Raw genomic sequence first — 16,792 nt, forward strand, 5'->3', positions numbered from 1 at the left:
TGGTGTAGTGGTTAGCACTGTTGCCGGCTCGGCTGTGTGGAGTTTCCATGTTCTTCCTGTGTTTCTCTGGCATGTGGAGTGAATGAGAGCTTGAATGGTTGTCTGTCTCTGTGTCTGCCTGGCAACCTGTCCAGTTACTTAATTCAGTACCAGTTAATATGGCTTACACTCCCAAACCCTGAATAATCAACTGTTTATCACTTGCTAAATTTTCATATGCACACAGTGAAGCTGGCAGCTAACAGAATATCCCTAACAGAATATTGCAATTCTTTCTTCCTATAAATACTTACACCCCAATCTTACAGAAGTTCTAAGGGCTTGTTTAAAGGCACAGTTTCTCTGTGGATTTAGCATTTTGATGCTTTCACAGTATTTATGTAGCACCTAGAGCTGCTTTGTTGTCAAAAAAGACACGGAAATCTCACTTTTATATTAAGGTTTGGGATTTTAGACCATTAGGAATTACTTTGTTGCCTGTTGCTTGCAGCTATCAGCACTGCAGGACGACATCAGACGTAACCTGATCCCTTTAAACATCACCCTGAAAATACTCGCTGAGGCCCGCCGTCGTTGCCAGCCTTCCCGGTTCTCATGACCTCTTTGACGCAGAGGATCAATCTCAGGTGTTTGCAGAGTATGTGGTTTCCAGCCCGGGTGCACCTGAGAACAAAAAAAAAATCTGATATCTGAAATCTGACAGCCATGAAAGGTTAGAGTTAATATCACGGCACACCTCATAGATGGTCCAGGAAAAGATGGAATGTCTGAGGAGTAAAATGTAAGGAGATCAATCTCTTTCCAGTCGCTTCAACCGTCCATTTGTCATTAGCTACGTAGCCTTCTCCAGGGGTAAGGCAATATCCGCCACATCCAACCCCACAGTCTTGTCTCCCTCCGAATCTCTGCTCATATACCCTTTAGGGAGTTCATTAATGGGAAGGAGGGTGGGCTAGGATCTCCAAAAACAGCCTCCCTCCATACATCATGCTGCACACCGTCACGTTTCCTGCCCCTGACAGCAGCGGCCCCCGTCATACTCTGCTTTGCTTTCACTGAGAATTATTCTGACTATGCACAATAATCACACAAACTGAGGCGCTTGTTTGTCTTGGACGACGCTCCGACTCTCACACGTCCATCAACGTGAAGAAGCCGGGGCTGCTCTTGCGCCGCGGTGTCGTCTCAAAGACCACACAGAGCTCATTTACAGATGGACATTTTGCGGCGTCCAGCCCTGAGATTGATATTGCTTTCTAAGAAAACAGGTGAGAGGGACGGCGTGATATTGCTGTGAATTAACTCTGTGACAAAAAAAACTTTAAAATGGGTCTGATTGCTCTGATATCATCAAAGAAGTGATTAAAGTCCCAGTTGTGGTTTTGCAACATGCCTTAAAACCACAACATCACAAATTCAGTGCAGCTGATATGATTTCCATATGGCCTGTGATACTGCATTTTGTCAGTTATTTGACATGAAACAAAGCCATTTGCCAAAATAAAGACTGTTGCCGCTGCATGTGCTGCACTACATCAGGCCGAGCCGTTCAGCAGCACCACTGAAACGTCATACAGTTATTGCACCCAGGCAGAAAAACACCTGATTCAACAAATGATTGCTTTAATCGATTCTGCTTGGCCTCCATCATCGCATTACAGCAGCAAACAGCGTGAAGATATCCTGGCCAGATTGTGGGCCCTAACCCTCAATCCCACACAATTTCAGGCTCTGTTAGCAACATGGTTAATTCGAACTCACAGTTGGAGGATCTATGCTTTGTGATTACCCTGCCGTGTGGTGGCTGAAACAACCCACAGCCTTGCTGTCTTCTTTGGATGTATGAGCAGATACTTATCTGCAGGAAATGGCAGATCAGACTTCCACATATTGCTTTTTAATGAACACAGCACGCCGCCATCCAATGGGGTTCTTAATGGACATGTGACGCATCATCTGCGCTGGTCATTTGGACGCCAATATCAATACCATATCACCCAATACCATCTACACGCTTTGGCCTTGTCCCAGGCATGAAGCAGAGTCAAAAGGTCAACATGGTGCATTTGTTCCTGGACTTTGTGGCTCTTTGTGTAATGAGACTATCATCTCTTCCTGCAGCCTCGTTATAGAGGGCTGAGTCTCTGAAAAAACACGGATACGCTTTTTTAACGCCTTTGCTATGAGTTGAGTACAGTTTTTGTTTTGGCAATTATTGTTTAATTGGGATCAGTAATTACTTGACACATGCTACAAAAAACAGGGAGCAGTAATCTACCTTGTGCAAGTAATGCATGATTTACTAAATGCAGCAATGACCCTGGTAAAGATTGTGTAGCTTTACAGTTAGACACGCAATAAATCTGAAATTTCCTTAAAAATGTATAGGGAACTTTCTCAACTCTCACACTCAAACTGCATTCAAGAGACTGTTGCAGTGGATGGGTGCAGAGACTACTCACTCAGCAGAGTGCACAGAGAGCAACAGCCTGACAGAGAGGAGTCACAGGTGGATGCGACGCTGAGTCAGGTGTGGAGGTCAGCTAAGTCAGGGATGTTTTCTTGCACCCTGGTCTCAGCCATAACCATATTGCAGCTGTCCATAGGGTGTTTGGTTATCAGCAGTCTCATGTTCTTCAGCTTATGACAACTGGTGAGTTTTATTTTCTTTCTGTTGATTTGAATAAGTGTGTTTTATGATGACTTAAAAACACAATTATGACAGTTTTAGTTTCGGTGAAAGACAGAAACTTGAATTCGGAAAGTGTATGGTTGTATTTTCTGGTTAAATAAAGAGAATCAGCCCATTCTCACTCCAAACAAATACGTTTCGTCAAATACGTTTCGTCAAATACGTTTCGTCAAATACGTTTCGTCAAATACGAAACTTTGTCACGCCCCAGCATGTGATATCACAGCAAACCTGTTCTGTGTGCAGTGGCATGCTTGACATTTTGTGAGTTTATTTCTATTAGACTAAAAAAAGCAGAGACAGCTTGTGGAACGTAGGGCCCTCATACTATCTGAACACATCTCCCAGCTGATACGGAGTTGATCAATTCCCCAATTTATCAGCAGTCACTGGGCTGTTTATGACCAGTTGGAACTTTTCAACATGTTGCTCAACCCTAATAAACAATGTTAAAGCCCCCAAAAGCAGATTGTCTAAATAGTGTCAGTCATCAAGCCTTAATGAACACAATTTTATGCCAAAGTTTGATGAGTTCTTTTGTTATTTTTACATGAAAGATTTTTATTTTTATCTCAGTTTAGGGAAAAAAGTGATACTGCAGACTTCTGTGCAACAATCAGGATTTAGAAATATTTGAATCCAAACCTGATGACAGTTGTTTGTTTAGATGCGATGCTGCTTCTCCACCCACACAGTCCTGATGAAGGAGATCATAAATCATACCGCAGGGTGGATGTTTTTTTTTTTACTTTAACTTTGATTGTTTTTTATTCAGTCATGAATATTAAATGTTATTGAGAAAAAAATTGACACAGGGGTTTCAAGTATTGAATATTCATCTCATGTTAAAACTGATTTTTAGCTCCATGGTGGAGCATTTAAAGGCTGTTTCATACTTTAACTAGACTCAAACTCACCATGACATTATTTTCTGATAGTGCCAAGTGCATTTGGAGATTAATTTGGACAATTGTTTACTCTACAACACTGCCAGCCATATGTGCCATTGACCTTTGCGCTTGTCTTTAAACTTGATTACTAGCCTGTAGAGATGGACATACAGCCATGCAAGCTTCCAACTGGAACAGCGCCTCCCTCCCTCCCTCCCCGCCTGCCTCTCTCATAATCAGCTGCATCCTGCTGCCTCTTGGAGGAAGGAATGTGACACAAAATGTAACACACACAAGCTGCTGTGAGACTCATTTCACATACAACAACAACACACGCTTTGGCATCACAAATACTGAGCGAGAAGGTTGTTTATCACCTCCATGTATGCAATAATTAATTATTTAGATGATTATTTGAAATATGTTTCAAGGTAATAGTCCTGTAATTTCCCAGCTTGGGATAAATAAAGTCTATCTATCTATCTATCTATCTATCTATCTATCTATCTATCTATCTATCTATCTATCGAGTTCTATTGGATATATTATGTATTCATCTATGTATAGACAAAACTATAACACCCTTCTATTTAAAAAAAAAAAAAAACCCATAATTATGTACCATCCCCTCTTCTGCTCACGGCAAACACAAATCTTGAGATAACGCCTTGATGAATGGACTGTAATTGCTTGTGTGCTTAATTCAAATTGGCTGTATGTTGACATTTTTGAGACTATTTAGAGAAACAGCTCCACTTCAGATGAGCATTAATCTAATTAAGAGCACCATTTATTTGGATTTCCGTGCTCAATAGAAAGCCTTCCTGTTCAGCACACGGCCTGCCAATGAAGCAGAAGAACCCAACCTCGATGAATGGCCAACAGCTGTGTATATAGAACGAGTACATTTCCTCTCGCAGTGAAAAAAGAAAAAAAACAAAACACGATGTTACAGTAAAACATTGAGTCATGGCTCACACACCACATACATGTGTGCAAGTTTGAAATTTGCATATATTTGCTATTAACAGGCTGAGCACCAAGAAGGAACCTTTTCTATCCAACTGTTGCATCTCAATATATTTTTTAAACTTCTAAAGCAATCTGGGTGGTAGGTTTTTTACTGTTTAGCTTTCTTACTAATTGAGCTCTGAAGTGGGCAATGCCATTTCAATTTCACTCAAAATGAGTTTTAGGAGATGAACTTCTGGAGCCAAGAGCTGCTCGGCTTGTGTGGAAATTTGTGACGCTGAGTTCAGGCACGGAACATGTCGTAAATTACATCCGTACAATTTCCATGTGTAAATCTTTTTTTTTTTTTTTTTACTGGCTGCATCTGTTTCTAACCACGCTACCTTTTTTTTTGTGGACAATATTTCAATATCCAGCATGCATTTTCTTGCAATTTATATGCCATTAAAACAGGCTGGTTGTCCAAAAGGTAAAGATGAATATTGTCATTGAATAATGAATATATAAAAATATTTTATCACTGCAGATTTCAGGTCGAGAAACGTAAAGCTATTATATTGGCAGTAAAGATGTCTCCTCCAAACTGACAGCTCCCAAACCTCAGTTCATAAACCTGTCTTGAGATTATGTGCATGGCTGAGACACACAGTCTAACTACTTGGCCAGCTCAGCAGTGGAAACAGTTTCTGCATGACTATATTCTCAGTGGTGACGGTGCATTTGAGAGTCTAGGTATGGTTTATACATTTCTATGAAACAACAATCTGATGCATATAATTCAACCGTTCCTTATTTGGTTTCGCCTTGGTCCGTGTTTGCTTTCCCATGGCATACCCTGAGAATTTATTCAATATGCAAAGTCAATGCAAGATTATATTCAAAAGGATAATAAACAGTTTGTGTTTGTACTCCCTTTAAACTTAAAACCCCAACCCAGCATCCAAGATTCCAAAAAGGCTGCGTCAGTGTAACCATAGTGCTGCAATTTGGATAAACGGCGAAGATGAAAGCCGAATTACGTTTTTACATGCCTGCTAGACTGCTTGCACATTTTTTTAAAGCACAAATGTCTGGGTGTGTAATTACACACTAAATGTTGTTTTTTTTCTAGAGGAAGTATGTGTCGCTGCACAAACATTAAACCCGGCTGAAAATGGGTACGTTGCACAAAAGCACGCCCCGGATTTAGAGTCAGACGCCACTGATGACAACAGTGCTATTAGAATAATCAAAGGTCTTTATCAACAGATCCTTGTCACAAATGTGAAATTATTTTTCTCTTCTCAGATTGTTTCAGTCACATTTAGAGAGGCCTAAAGGGCTACAATCAGAGGTGGGAATTAGCCAAATTTACTCATATACTGTATATAAACATTTTATGCTCCTCATAATCAAACTCCACTAAATATCAGAGGGAAATGTATTTTTTCTTCCACTATATTTATTTTACAATTGCTTTGCTGATATTTATTTATTTAAATAGCTAAACATTTCTGTGAAATATAATACAAGGCTTAGAAATAGATGAATCCGTTGGTAGCCAACCTTTTATTTATACTATTTAACAGTATTCACAATATTTTAAACATATTTTTACAATTTTGTGCCAGTATTTTTTCGTAAAACTAAAATGTTTGGTCAAGTTTTGTACTACTAGTGGCAGAAGGTAGATGTTTGTAACTGTAACTGTTTGCATATTCATTACTTTACTTATAGTTATATAACTATTTCCACTGTATATTCATTATTTTTTAGCAACTTTTAAAGCACTTTTACATTACTTTTAGTGAACTATTTCAACTTTTTTCTGCTTTTCATGCACTCTCAATTGCAACATAATGTGTTCAAGTTACAACTCGAGCCCGATAGATTTATTGGCCCACAGACATTATCAAAGGCAGATTGCTATCTATCCGGTACCAGTGCATATTTTGTCCAATATGCACATATGAAACTTTTTTTTACAGAACATATAATACAAAAAACAGTGCTTGGGGTGATTTAGAAATAGTGTTAGCTATTTATATATTTATTTTTATTATTTGATTAATGCAATTGAGCGATACTTAAAATACAATTCTGATGTACACTACTGGTCAGAAGTTTTAGAACACACTAACTTTTCCAGAATTTAATTGAAGATGACGCAGCTTAATGTCTCAGTGTACTCTGAAATGAATGCACATTTGCAACATTTAAGATTCTTTATTGAGCATGATAGTGTTTTGAAAGTAAAAAAAAAGATTCAAAATCACATTTTATGTTGGACTAAAGGACTAAAAAAAGATACAAAAGACACCTAAAGACACAAAATGACTAAAAAAAGACACAAATGACTAAAAAAGACACAAAATGACTTACAAAGACATGAAAAGAATTTAAAAAATTGACAAAATAGCCCAAGACTCCATAGAGTTAAATTGTTAACCCATTTCTTGTTCCCTGAAAAAAGGCCTACTTGTATAATTCTGAAATGTACATTATTTTTTAGTTTTGGTTAACCTTACCTTTTTTTTATTTACCTCTGGCAGTTCACCACTTACCTTCGTACCCTTTCAAGCTGTTCATTTGACTTGAACTGCTTGAATTTTTAAAAACTGGAAAAATTGGGGTGTTCTAAAACTTTTGACCGGTAGTGTATATTTAGCTATTTATTTTATTTTTCATCTATCCTTTATTTTCACAGTTTTAATTTCTAGAATTGGTTAACAATATAATACATTGTATATATAATATGTATTCATGTTAGATGTACTCCTGGTTGGGACTCACTGGTTAAAATTAACCAGCAGTATATAAAGTAGATAAAAGTAGCTCAACCTCGACGAACTACAGCATAAAAAAGCTGCTTTCACATCAATGCATCCATAATAATAATAATAAGTATAATAAATTATAGTATAACACTCACATGGTTCATTTTTCTGCAATTTCTGTATTTTGTCTTTTTAAAGTAGATCTTGCAGTAATAATTATGTACTTTTAATGGAGTTTCATATCATTCAGGACTTTAAATAAGTAGTTTAATATTGCACTTTTAACTTTTACTTAATTAGAGAGAATGATTGCTAATATTTGAACTCAACGCACAAACAAATACACCACAAATACCATCAGTGCTCCGTCAGATGGTCGCATGTGTCAGATTTACCGTCCCGATCGCTCCCACTGCCATTCTCTTTATACGTCCATGGTCTTTGCCCTGTACGGTGCACAACCATGGGCAGAATAGTGTTGTGAGGCTTGGTCCATTTAGTGTTTTTCCCCTTTACAGAGCCAGGGCTGTGTATTAAAACCAGATTTTTTTTTCAGCACAAACACAGACAGCTAGCTAGAGATGTTATCTGAATTTGACAAAAAAGTCTATTTGATTAGAATCACATACTGTACCTTTAAAGAAAGGATCTGAATACTTTATCGACCAAAATGCATTAAGGGAATGATCACAACCAATTATAAAATCACACTCAGAAAGTGCATAAAGATAACTCTGATACTTTTTCTTTGAGAGATTTATTACTTGTGACTGTTTGAAAACTGTGTTATTACAACTGTTATTTAAGTAAAAGATTTGAATAATTCTTCCCCCACTTAAGATGGTTAAACTTGGTTAAACTATCGAAAAAATTTCACTGAAAAAAAAAAAAAAAGACCAAAGAAGTCAGAGAAAATAAAAGCTATTTTGAGTGAAAGAATTTTGTTTTGGATTCCCCGTTAATCATGTCTGACCCCTCAGATTCATCCTGTGACCTCTGTAGGGGGGGTCCAGACTGAGAGGTTGGGAACCTCTAAGTATTGTCAGAATGTCCCTTTCATAACTGTTTAAAAACTAAATAAATAATTAAAGTGTGCAAGCAAACATTCTAGAAACTTTCAGCATTTAGCTGTGATGAAAAGAACAGGATATGGCTTTTTAAACATCATTATTTTGCCGGTATTTGTCTAAGTGTGAAGCCATTCGACCTCAGTGAGGGAATGCTGGGTGTCATCACAGTTGGTTTGAGGGGGTCGAGGATCTCTCCAGTGTCACAGAGACAGAGAAAAGACACGGGGTGTGATTTGTTAAATGCGGGACACCCCCTTGTATTGTTTCGACAACATGGGGGACATCTGGCATTGGCAATACAGCCCAGTGTCGGGGTCTCCATCCTCTTTCTCGAGCAGTGAGCTGTGCAGCATTGAAGCACTGCCTGCACATTCTCATGCTAATACCCAAAAGGCAGGAGCAGATGTGAAACATTTGGTTCTGTTCTTGTTCACTTGTAAAGAAATAATGTGCTCCGTTATCATTATTTCACTGTTTTGTTCTTTTGCGTGTCATAAAAAAGGGGGTTCATGGTGGAGGGCGTCTTCTTTGGTGGCCCGACTTCAGCTGCATTTGGAGAAATGGTCCTGTGAGTGTTTTTTCGAAGATCTGAGGAAAGACTTTGGCATCTCAAAACACGCTGCTGCAGTGGAAAAACCTGGTGGACGATGCACTAAACAAGAATCTCTATAAATTTACCACAGCAACTTCTGTCTGTTCGTCTGCACAAACAAATTGTGGATTTGTTAGGATTTTAGTGTGAGTGTTGGCTTTCATTAGTATTTTTTTGTGAGTAGTGTAGTATAGTTTTGTGAAAATGTCAGCCTATTTGACCATACTTATGCTATATATGTTCACTCTTGTGCACAAGTCTCACTTTAAAAATAAAGCTGTGATCTCAAAAAGAAAGCCATTTAAAGAAACTACAAGAAACTTTTTGTTTGTGTTAATTTTGGCGTCCCCTGTGGACAAAAGTGGTCCTGCTTTCATGAGCACCACGGCCCCTTGACATAAAGATCTTGATCTGACGAGTGTGTGAAAGTCAAAGTCTAAGTGTAATCTTTTATGAGAAAGACAAAACTTATTTTTATTTCTCCTTTTTTAACAGCTATTTGCAGGATGCATAGCAAGGATAGTAATATATCAAATTGTGGCTATGTGAGATTATTAACTGCAAAATGACAATAGTGAAAAAAAGTTTGTTTTATATATATTACATACCTGTCGAGGACTAATAGGGCTAATTCAGGATCTGTCTTGTATCCTTTCAAATCCCACATTTCTCTCCTGAGCATCAGCCATAACCACAAATTATAACGTCAAAAATAAAACTCTCATCCTTTGACGTTGTCTGGGAAAATGTAAAGATAGCCTCTTCTGATGTCATGTCAGACTGGTGACAGGCCTTAAATATAACTTTTATATAATCTTGATGGTCTTGTTTGTTTATGTAGGTCATACAGAGGCTTCAGTATTAAACTGAAGTTTCATAACCATTTAAAAGAGACTGTCCTCCCCAAAATACAACCCCATGGAACACTTGTAGAGCAGCTTAAAATGTGCCATAATTAAGTTTATAGTGACAGTGCACTCTAGTGGCTGTAATAGTAATTATGAAGGGCGCCATGGCAGATGTGGCATTACGAAGAGTAAAAGCAAAGGCAGAAGTGATGATATGGAGTATAAAGACCAACAAAGTCCACTTGGGGAGGACTTTCACCCAGGAAACTTGCGCGTGTCCCGTATGAAAATAGTTGTTATTTGGGGCTACGTAACTTCTCTACATCAAGCTTTACGTCACCTACATAACTACCTAAATCCTGGCAGCTACATCCATTTATCACACTTTTTAACTATCTTCTGCAACACCTAACAGTGCACTTTTTCTCCTTACCTTACAGAAGTAGTGTTGTTGCCTTAACCTAACAAAACTGCGACCGTTGCAACTTGTTTAAAAAGGCAAACGTTACATTTAGCTATGACGTCCTATGTACGGGTGCTATTTTTGGAAATGCTCCTGTGAGTCATATTAGAGAGAAGGAACAAATTACATATATGGTCATGTAGCTAAGAGGACTTTTTGAATGAAATAAAGTATTAAAGACACACAATAAATGTAATGAAATGTTCATATCCATCTGTAATTGCCAGTTTCCAAATGTGTGTTGTCCTTTTGTACATTATTGCAGTGTAATTTTTAGTATGTCCACATCACAACTATATTCCCTTTAATTTGACTGAGATGTTCTTGGTAATAGCGTCCCGCCCACCTGGAACATCATTGGCTCCTGTCTGCTTCTCTCTTCATCTCATTGGTCAGAGTCGTGCCTCTCAAGCAACCTGACATGCGAGACAAGTTTACAACTCTATACACGTGCGGGCGGTGCATCAGGGCTCGTGGTGGCATCCTGCACAGAGAGAAGGACGGAGGAGACTTCACTGTAGTGCGCGCTGTGTGGAGGCACCTGTGGGCTGTTATTTCTGCCTGTCAGTTTGGGGCGTTATTTCTCTCACCTGTGTGCAGCAGGTATTTTTTTTTTTTTTGTGTGTGTGTGGGGGAGACAGAGGTGTTGTCCACAGCAGCTCACTGTGGATGAAGACTCACTCCTCTCATGGCAAGAAGACTCAATAATGTGTGCCTAGCATGGCTGCTGCACCGACCACCCAGGGACCGGTATGGCTTTTAGCCGCATCAGTAAACTGGACCCCCCGTCCCGAGGCATCTTCAGGAGAGCGGCGGTCATGCTGTGCTCCCTCCTCACCTCCCTCTTCCTCCTGCACTGCCTCGCCGACCGCTGCAGCAGCAGCTCGACGTCTCCCTCACCGGTCAGGGCGTCCTCTGGCCGGCTTATCGAGGACCTGAGGTCGCTGAGGACTAAAAGACTCGCGTACGAGTGGACCGCCGGGTCGGAGCTGACGGGCTACGGGGCCGGGAGGCGCTCCTCTCGGGTCCTCGCGGATGAGCGCACGGGACGGGGCTCGAACTCGGAGCTGCCCGAGGAGGACGAGGAGGCTTTCATCCTGCCGCCTCCGGATCTAGTCGCCTCCAGGAAAGTGTCGCCGAGGTTCGCAGGTAAACTCAGCCCGCTCGGGGAGGGGAGCAAGAAGCTGCCCCAGGCTCTCATCATCGGGGTGAAGAAAGGAGGCACCCGGGCTCTGCTGGAGTTTCTCCGGGTTCATCCGGACATCAGAGCCGTGGGAGCGGAGCCGCACTTCTTCGACCGCAACTATGAGAACGGACTGGAGTGGTACAGGTGAATATTTAATAACTTTATTATGCATGTATGAGAAAATAAATAAATATCCAGCAAAATTAATATTATCAAAGTAAAGTTACAGAGATATTGTAACCCAGACTTTGTATATTTATATTAGCCATTTAATTACCATGATGATAAATTGTGTTTGTCCAACTTTTTATTTAGGCTACTACTACAGTACTGATAGAGATTAATCTGCACAGCCCAAAAATCTTTATTCAACATAACAAGTTTCGCAGAAGTTGCCTATAGCTGCTGCTGGATGAAGCCTGTTGATTTATTACGCTACATTACTTCTGCTTTCATTAGATCTTATCTCGCTGCTCATTTTGTTGCACATTTCAGGGTTGACTGCCTTTAAGTTGGTCAGGGCCGGAGAGAAATCACAGTTAACAGCCTGATTAGGGCTGGGAAATAATATTACTAATAAAAAAATAAGTATTTGAAAATTTAATAAGCTGCAATTTACATTTTCTCTGTTGAAACATTAATGCCTTATATAACTTTATACATCTGTTTTTAAACTTCAAACAAGTTTCTACTCAATTTATCTTCACACGTTTAAATGTAACTTATTTTTTTATTAACACTGTAATGTTTCTATAAGTATTACATATTGTTAAGTAAACAGACATTTTACATTACTTTTTCTGAAGCATTTCCAAGATTTAGATGCCTTTGTTTAACCCATTTCTTTTATCAAACTCAGATTAAATCATGCTTGTAGCTAGAAATTAATAATTAAATGTTATTATTGTTTATGTACATTTGTCTCCTTGCAAAAAACTTTAGCAAGTCACAAAATGAAGTCTTAATGGAGTTTTCCTTTGTGCTGACTATTAAAAAAAGTGCAAAACACTTATAACAAAAGTTGAAATATTACTCTTTTTTTGACAATGTTTTATGCTTTAAAAAGTATATTGTACTGGAATCATAATTTTGTGCGTGAAACTTTTTATATTTGTGTTTTTTTAAACAAACTTTAAACAAGAAAATCACAAGTTTCCTTGTCGATCTCATTATACAGTTTGAATTTTCAGTTTCAGTCTCGACAAAAGTCAAACTTTTGAGAAACTTGCATAAAACACACATTCCCTCTCCTTCCCTCTGCCCGTGTGGAGGAGTATATGCAGCGCTCAAGTCGAATTTGTGATTGATTTCATCTGTCACAGCGAGTGTGTGTGAGTGAGTGTTGTGTGTTCACATTTCCACAGGCCTGTGGGGAATAATGGCTCTAGCCTCTCTCAGTGCTTCTCTGTCTAATGGGGCATTGCCGACATTGCAGCTCTGTTATTAAGAAGGATTAGGGCCATAATGAAAGGTTACCTGAGTGTCTCTGGAGGTATAATTCACCTTTTGATTGAGTTAACACTACACACAGCACCCTCTAAAAGCCTGGAGACAAAACTTTTACTCTCCCTCACTGACAACTCCCTCCAGACCCTTCCTCGCTGTCTCTCCTCCCCCCAAAAAACACTCTGGCTCTCTCCCATCTCCCACTCACACACCTCCCTCTTTGTGCCTCTCTGAGAGTGAACATTCTCTTTTCGCCATCACTCTTTCACACCCTTCTGTTTACCTATTCATCCATTGTGGGGTTTTATATCCATGAGGGTCCCATCTATCCCGAGGAGTTGCCAAGATTCTCTGGAATTTGGACCGTGCCTCCAAGGACGGACCTCAGTGCCGGTTCCCCTTAATGCCGTCCATTTAAAACAGGAGGACCCTTGAATAAAAAAAAAAAAAAGAGGAATAAATAACTGTTACAACAGCGTGGCCCGCTCTGCAGGAGTTCATCTTGTCAGCGCTCCTCGACAGCATCTAAGAGTCTTCTTGTTGATAGCTTTTTTGCGGATGCTTTTGATTGAGTCGCATTGATTTGAAGTTGTTGACTTGAGGTCATGTAAGAGGTGTTTTTGTGCACTTAAGTGCTCGATGAAAGCAGGAAATCAGGCTGATTGCAACTAAGCCGGCCCCTCGTCAAAAAACACCACAAACTTAAAGACACGACTGCACAAATGCACAAAAGTTTAAACACAGTGCTGGTATACAAATAAATACATTTACGCGCAATTTAAGTACAAATTGGAGGTACTGTACTTGAGTATTTCCATTCTAGCAGCTTTATACTTCTACTTCACTTCATCTAAGAGGTAAATACTGCACCTTTTAACTGCACTACACTTATCTGTCAGCAGTAGTTCAGATTACAGTTTTCATCCTGTTCCTGTCCAGTAAAAAGCATGCCACTCTAGATGCGTCGATTTTTAAAGTTTGTGATAAACTTAAGGACAAAGTTTTCCTTTCCTGTGAAATTTCTCTGACTTTTTAAGCTAAACAAACCCTCTTGGATCAGGTTGAACATGCACCGTCACAAAGCTGAAAACGGCTGTTTGGACAATATGAAAGCTTTTTAGAGATACGTAGCTCTCACAGGACATCGATGCTACAAACACATGATGATCTTCTAGAATATGATGCCCTGCTGCAGATTTAAATGCTCAGTAACAGTATATAAAGGAGCTAAAATTAGCACAACCTTTCTGTCAACATCTCCAGCAGTAAAATGCAACATACATATTAATGCAGCTGTCATATTAATCCAAAAATATCACGTACAATAGTAAAACACTGACAGGGAACATTCTGCTGCATAATCAGTACTTTCTTTGGATACTTTAATCCTTGTGCTTCCTCCGGGACAATTTTGGCATTTTTCATTTTATATTTCTCAATAATTTTGGCTTTGTTAATGCATAATTTGCATATGTTTTTTCAAGTTTTTCTTTGACTTTTGGAAGTTGAACCTCAGCTCATATAATTACTCAAAAAATCCAAGATACAGTCACTCAGACCTTTAAGGACAACATTCTCCCCTAGAAACCTATTAAAAACATAAGTTTTGATCCCACGGCCATTACAGAAAAAATAAAAATCTGATACTTTTTAAAATTATTTTTTACTATATTAAGCCACTTTCTCATAGCTCATGTTTGCCCTATGGAGCAAATGCATGCATTTTCTTGTTTTTACGAGTGTTACTGCTGCTGTATTATGCAGAACTGCAGAGTTTTATACAATTCATCAAAATCCTTTACAAAGAAGAGGCAAAATTTCCCACTAGCATTTAGTAGTATTCAGTGAATATTTATTTGTGCTTTTTTCCCCCCAAAATAATGGATATTTGGTATTTATGATCAGAACTAAAGTTGTTTAAACTATTTAACTCAGTGAAAGTGGAGAATGATACAAATGTATAATTTTATGGCAGTTTTTGGTTGCCTATGGTAAAAGGAGGAATATTTTTTTAAGGGAAGCACAAGGGTTAAGTTAAATTTTTCAAAATGTGGTATTCCTACTTTTACTTAAGTACCACAGGATCTGAATACTTGTTACATGTGCCAAGGCTGAAGAACAAACCCCCGAATATGAAGAAGCAGCTCCATGCTTCCAGTACATGTTGAATACCCAATAATACCTTCCTTTAAAATAAAACAAACAAACAAACAAACAAACAAACAATCTGCTGGTGTTGGTGCTAAAGAAGACCAGATTTTCTGTGACTAATCACCATGTCCAATTTGCTTGAATTATGCGACTCCTTTCATTAGCAGCAGTGAATACTTAAAACGAAGAAGCTTCCGTCTCAGGAGACTCTTTGTTTATTGTCAAGGCCGATATGTGTCCTCAGCATGAATCACTCGTCTCTGTGTCCCTCTGGGAATGTGTACTGTAACACCTATAAGCTCTTAATGTGACGTGGCAACATCTCCTCTCCCAGCTTTCTCGGAATTATACTTGTCTGGCTTGTTATGGGAATTTCCATCAAGTGGTTGAAAAAGTTGCACACCCAAAAAGCTCTGATGCAAAAATCTGTGATTTATTGAGAAGGATAAAAAATGTCCCGTTCTGACAGCGCGGTTGTCAGAGCATGAAACATTGGTAGCTTTAAACTTCACTTTTATGTGTCCTAAGACTCTCAGCATCTGCATTTATTCAAATCTTGGGAACAACTTTTTTGAGGTGATGTAATTTCAACTTGAAGCAGAATTTCACCTCCCTGAATTTAATATAATTCTCGATTTTTGTTCACTGTTTGTCCGCAGACTTTCAGTAAATTCAGAGCTTTTGTTCAACAGGAAACCAACACCCGAGCGGCCCAATCGCCCCGTCAGTCAGTGTTACATTTCACTGCACATTTCTCAGCGGTGTGTCCGTATAATCACATACAACCTGTTAGGCTTTTGTTGTGGAAATGGACACTCGGAGCGAACAAGGAGGTCAAGCACAAACACTGTGAACCAAAGCAGAGGTCCATGCAACAGAGTAGTCAGTATTATGTTTTTGGCCTACTCTGGTTACCGAACGCCCAGCTTTCACCTGTCTAGACCCGGCCGCAGCCTGTGTTTGATGTCTGCAGACCGGTTGGATTAGCCTTCACCAGATCCCTTAATGGGTTAATTATCCTTCATAAAAACATGTGTGACCTGTTAAACACAAGGGCAGCGTGCCACCAACTGCGCCACACGCATATTTATCTAGAAACAAACAAACATATCCAGTGCAGGAACACATTCTTCTTCTTCTATGCATGTGAATACACACACTTTCCATGTGGCTAAGCTTCAACAGGTCCTAAACAGACCGTAACTTTGGAAAAACAAAATAAAAATCCAGGAAATAAGGTGTATGGCAGCTTATGTATCGTCAAAGCTTTTTAGTGTAAAGTCAATAAGAGTTAGTGTATCCACTTCTCCCTAAATGTTGTATGCAATACTTAAAACCATGAGAAAAAGAGCACGCTCGGCTAGAAAAGCACAGAAATCACATTAAATTAGGGGTTTCCCTCTTCATAAAACTGGCGCTATTTGAAAGGACGTTCTGTAATGGTAATAAAAAATGGCTCTTGATCATAAAAGCAGTGACCCAGCGGGGATTTGTGTTAGAAAGCAGCGCCTGTCCATCAAATCTGTGTTTCCTGATCTGTATTTCTGTGCCGTACGGCGGTCTGTGTGGCCGGACAGCTCGACAGAACAAATCAAAGATGTTTTTTTTATTTCTGTTACTCAAATACAAATCAGGCTCCAGATGTAAATGTGTGGAATAATAATATGCACCCCGTGTGTTTAAATTCCATGAATGCCGTATTTTTTTTTCTTCATTAAGGATTAGC

At 39.1% G+C, this 16,792-nt stretch overlaps 1 protein-coding gene and 1 long non-coding RNA gene across 2 annotated transcripts in view; one reads left to right on the plus strand and one right to left on the minus strand.

Annotated features, from left to right (window-relative positions):
- Positions 1-249: 249 nt before the first annotated feature.
- LOC131959387 (uncharacterized) overlaps positions 250-16,792 on the minus strand; it is a 68,774-nt gene continuing 52,231 nt past the window's right edge. The window contains exons 2-3 of the long non-coding RNA XR_009389454.1: positions 13,199-13,345; positions 250-663 (exon numbers count right to left, since the gene is read on the minus strand). This is a non-coding gene — a long non-coding RNA (uncharacterized LOC131959387). The remainder of the gene's footprint in view (positions 664-13,198; positions 13,346-16,792) is intronic.
- LOC131959385 (heparan sulfate glucosamine 3-O-sulfotransferase 3A1-like) overlaps positions 10,644-16,792 on the plus strand; it is a 39,167-nt gene continuing 33,018 nt past the window's right edge. The window contains exon 1 of the mRNA XM_059324577.1: positions 10,644-11,613. Within this exon, the coding sequence (XP_059180560.1) occupies positions 11,036-11,613 (578 nt within the window). The 5' untranslated portion in view covers positions 10,644-11,035. The remainder of the gene's footprint in view (positions 11,614-16,792) is intronic.

Source organism: Centropristis striata, chromosome 21, assembly GCF_030273125.1.
Source record: "Centropristis striata isolate RG_2023a ecotype Rhode Island chromosome 21, C.striata_1.0, whole genome shotgun sequence".
In the NCBI taxonomy this organism is placed as follows: Eukaryota; Metazoa; Chordata; class Actinopteri; order Perciformes; family Serranidae; genus Centropristis; species Centropristis striata.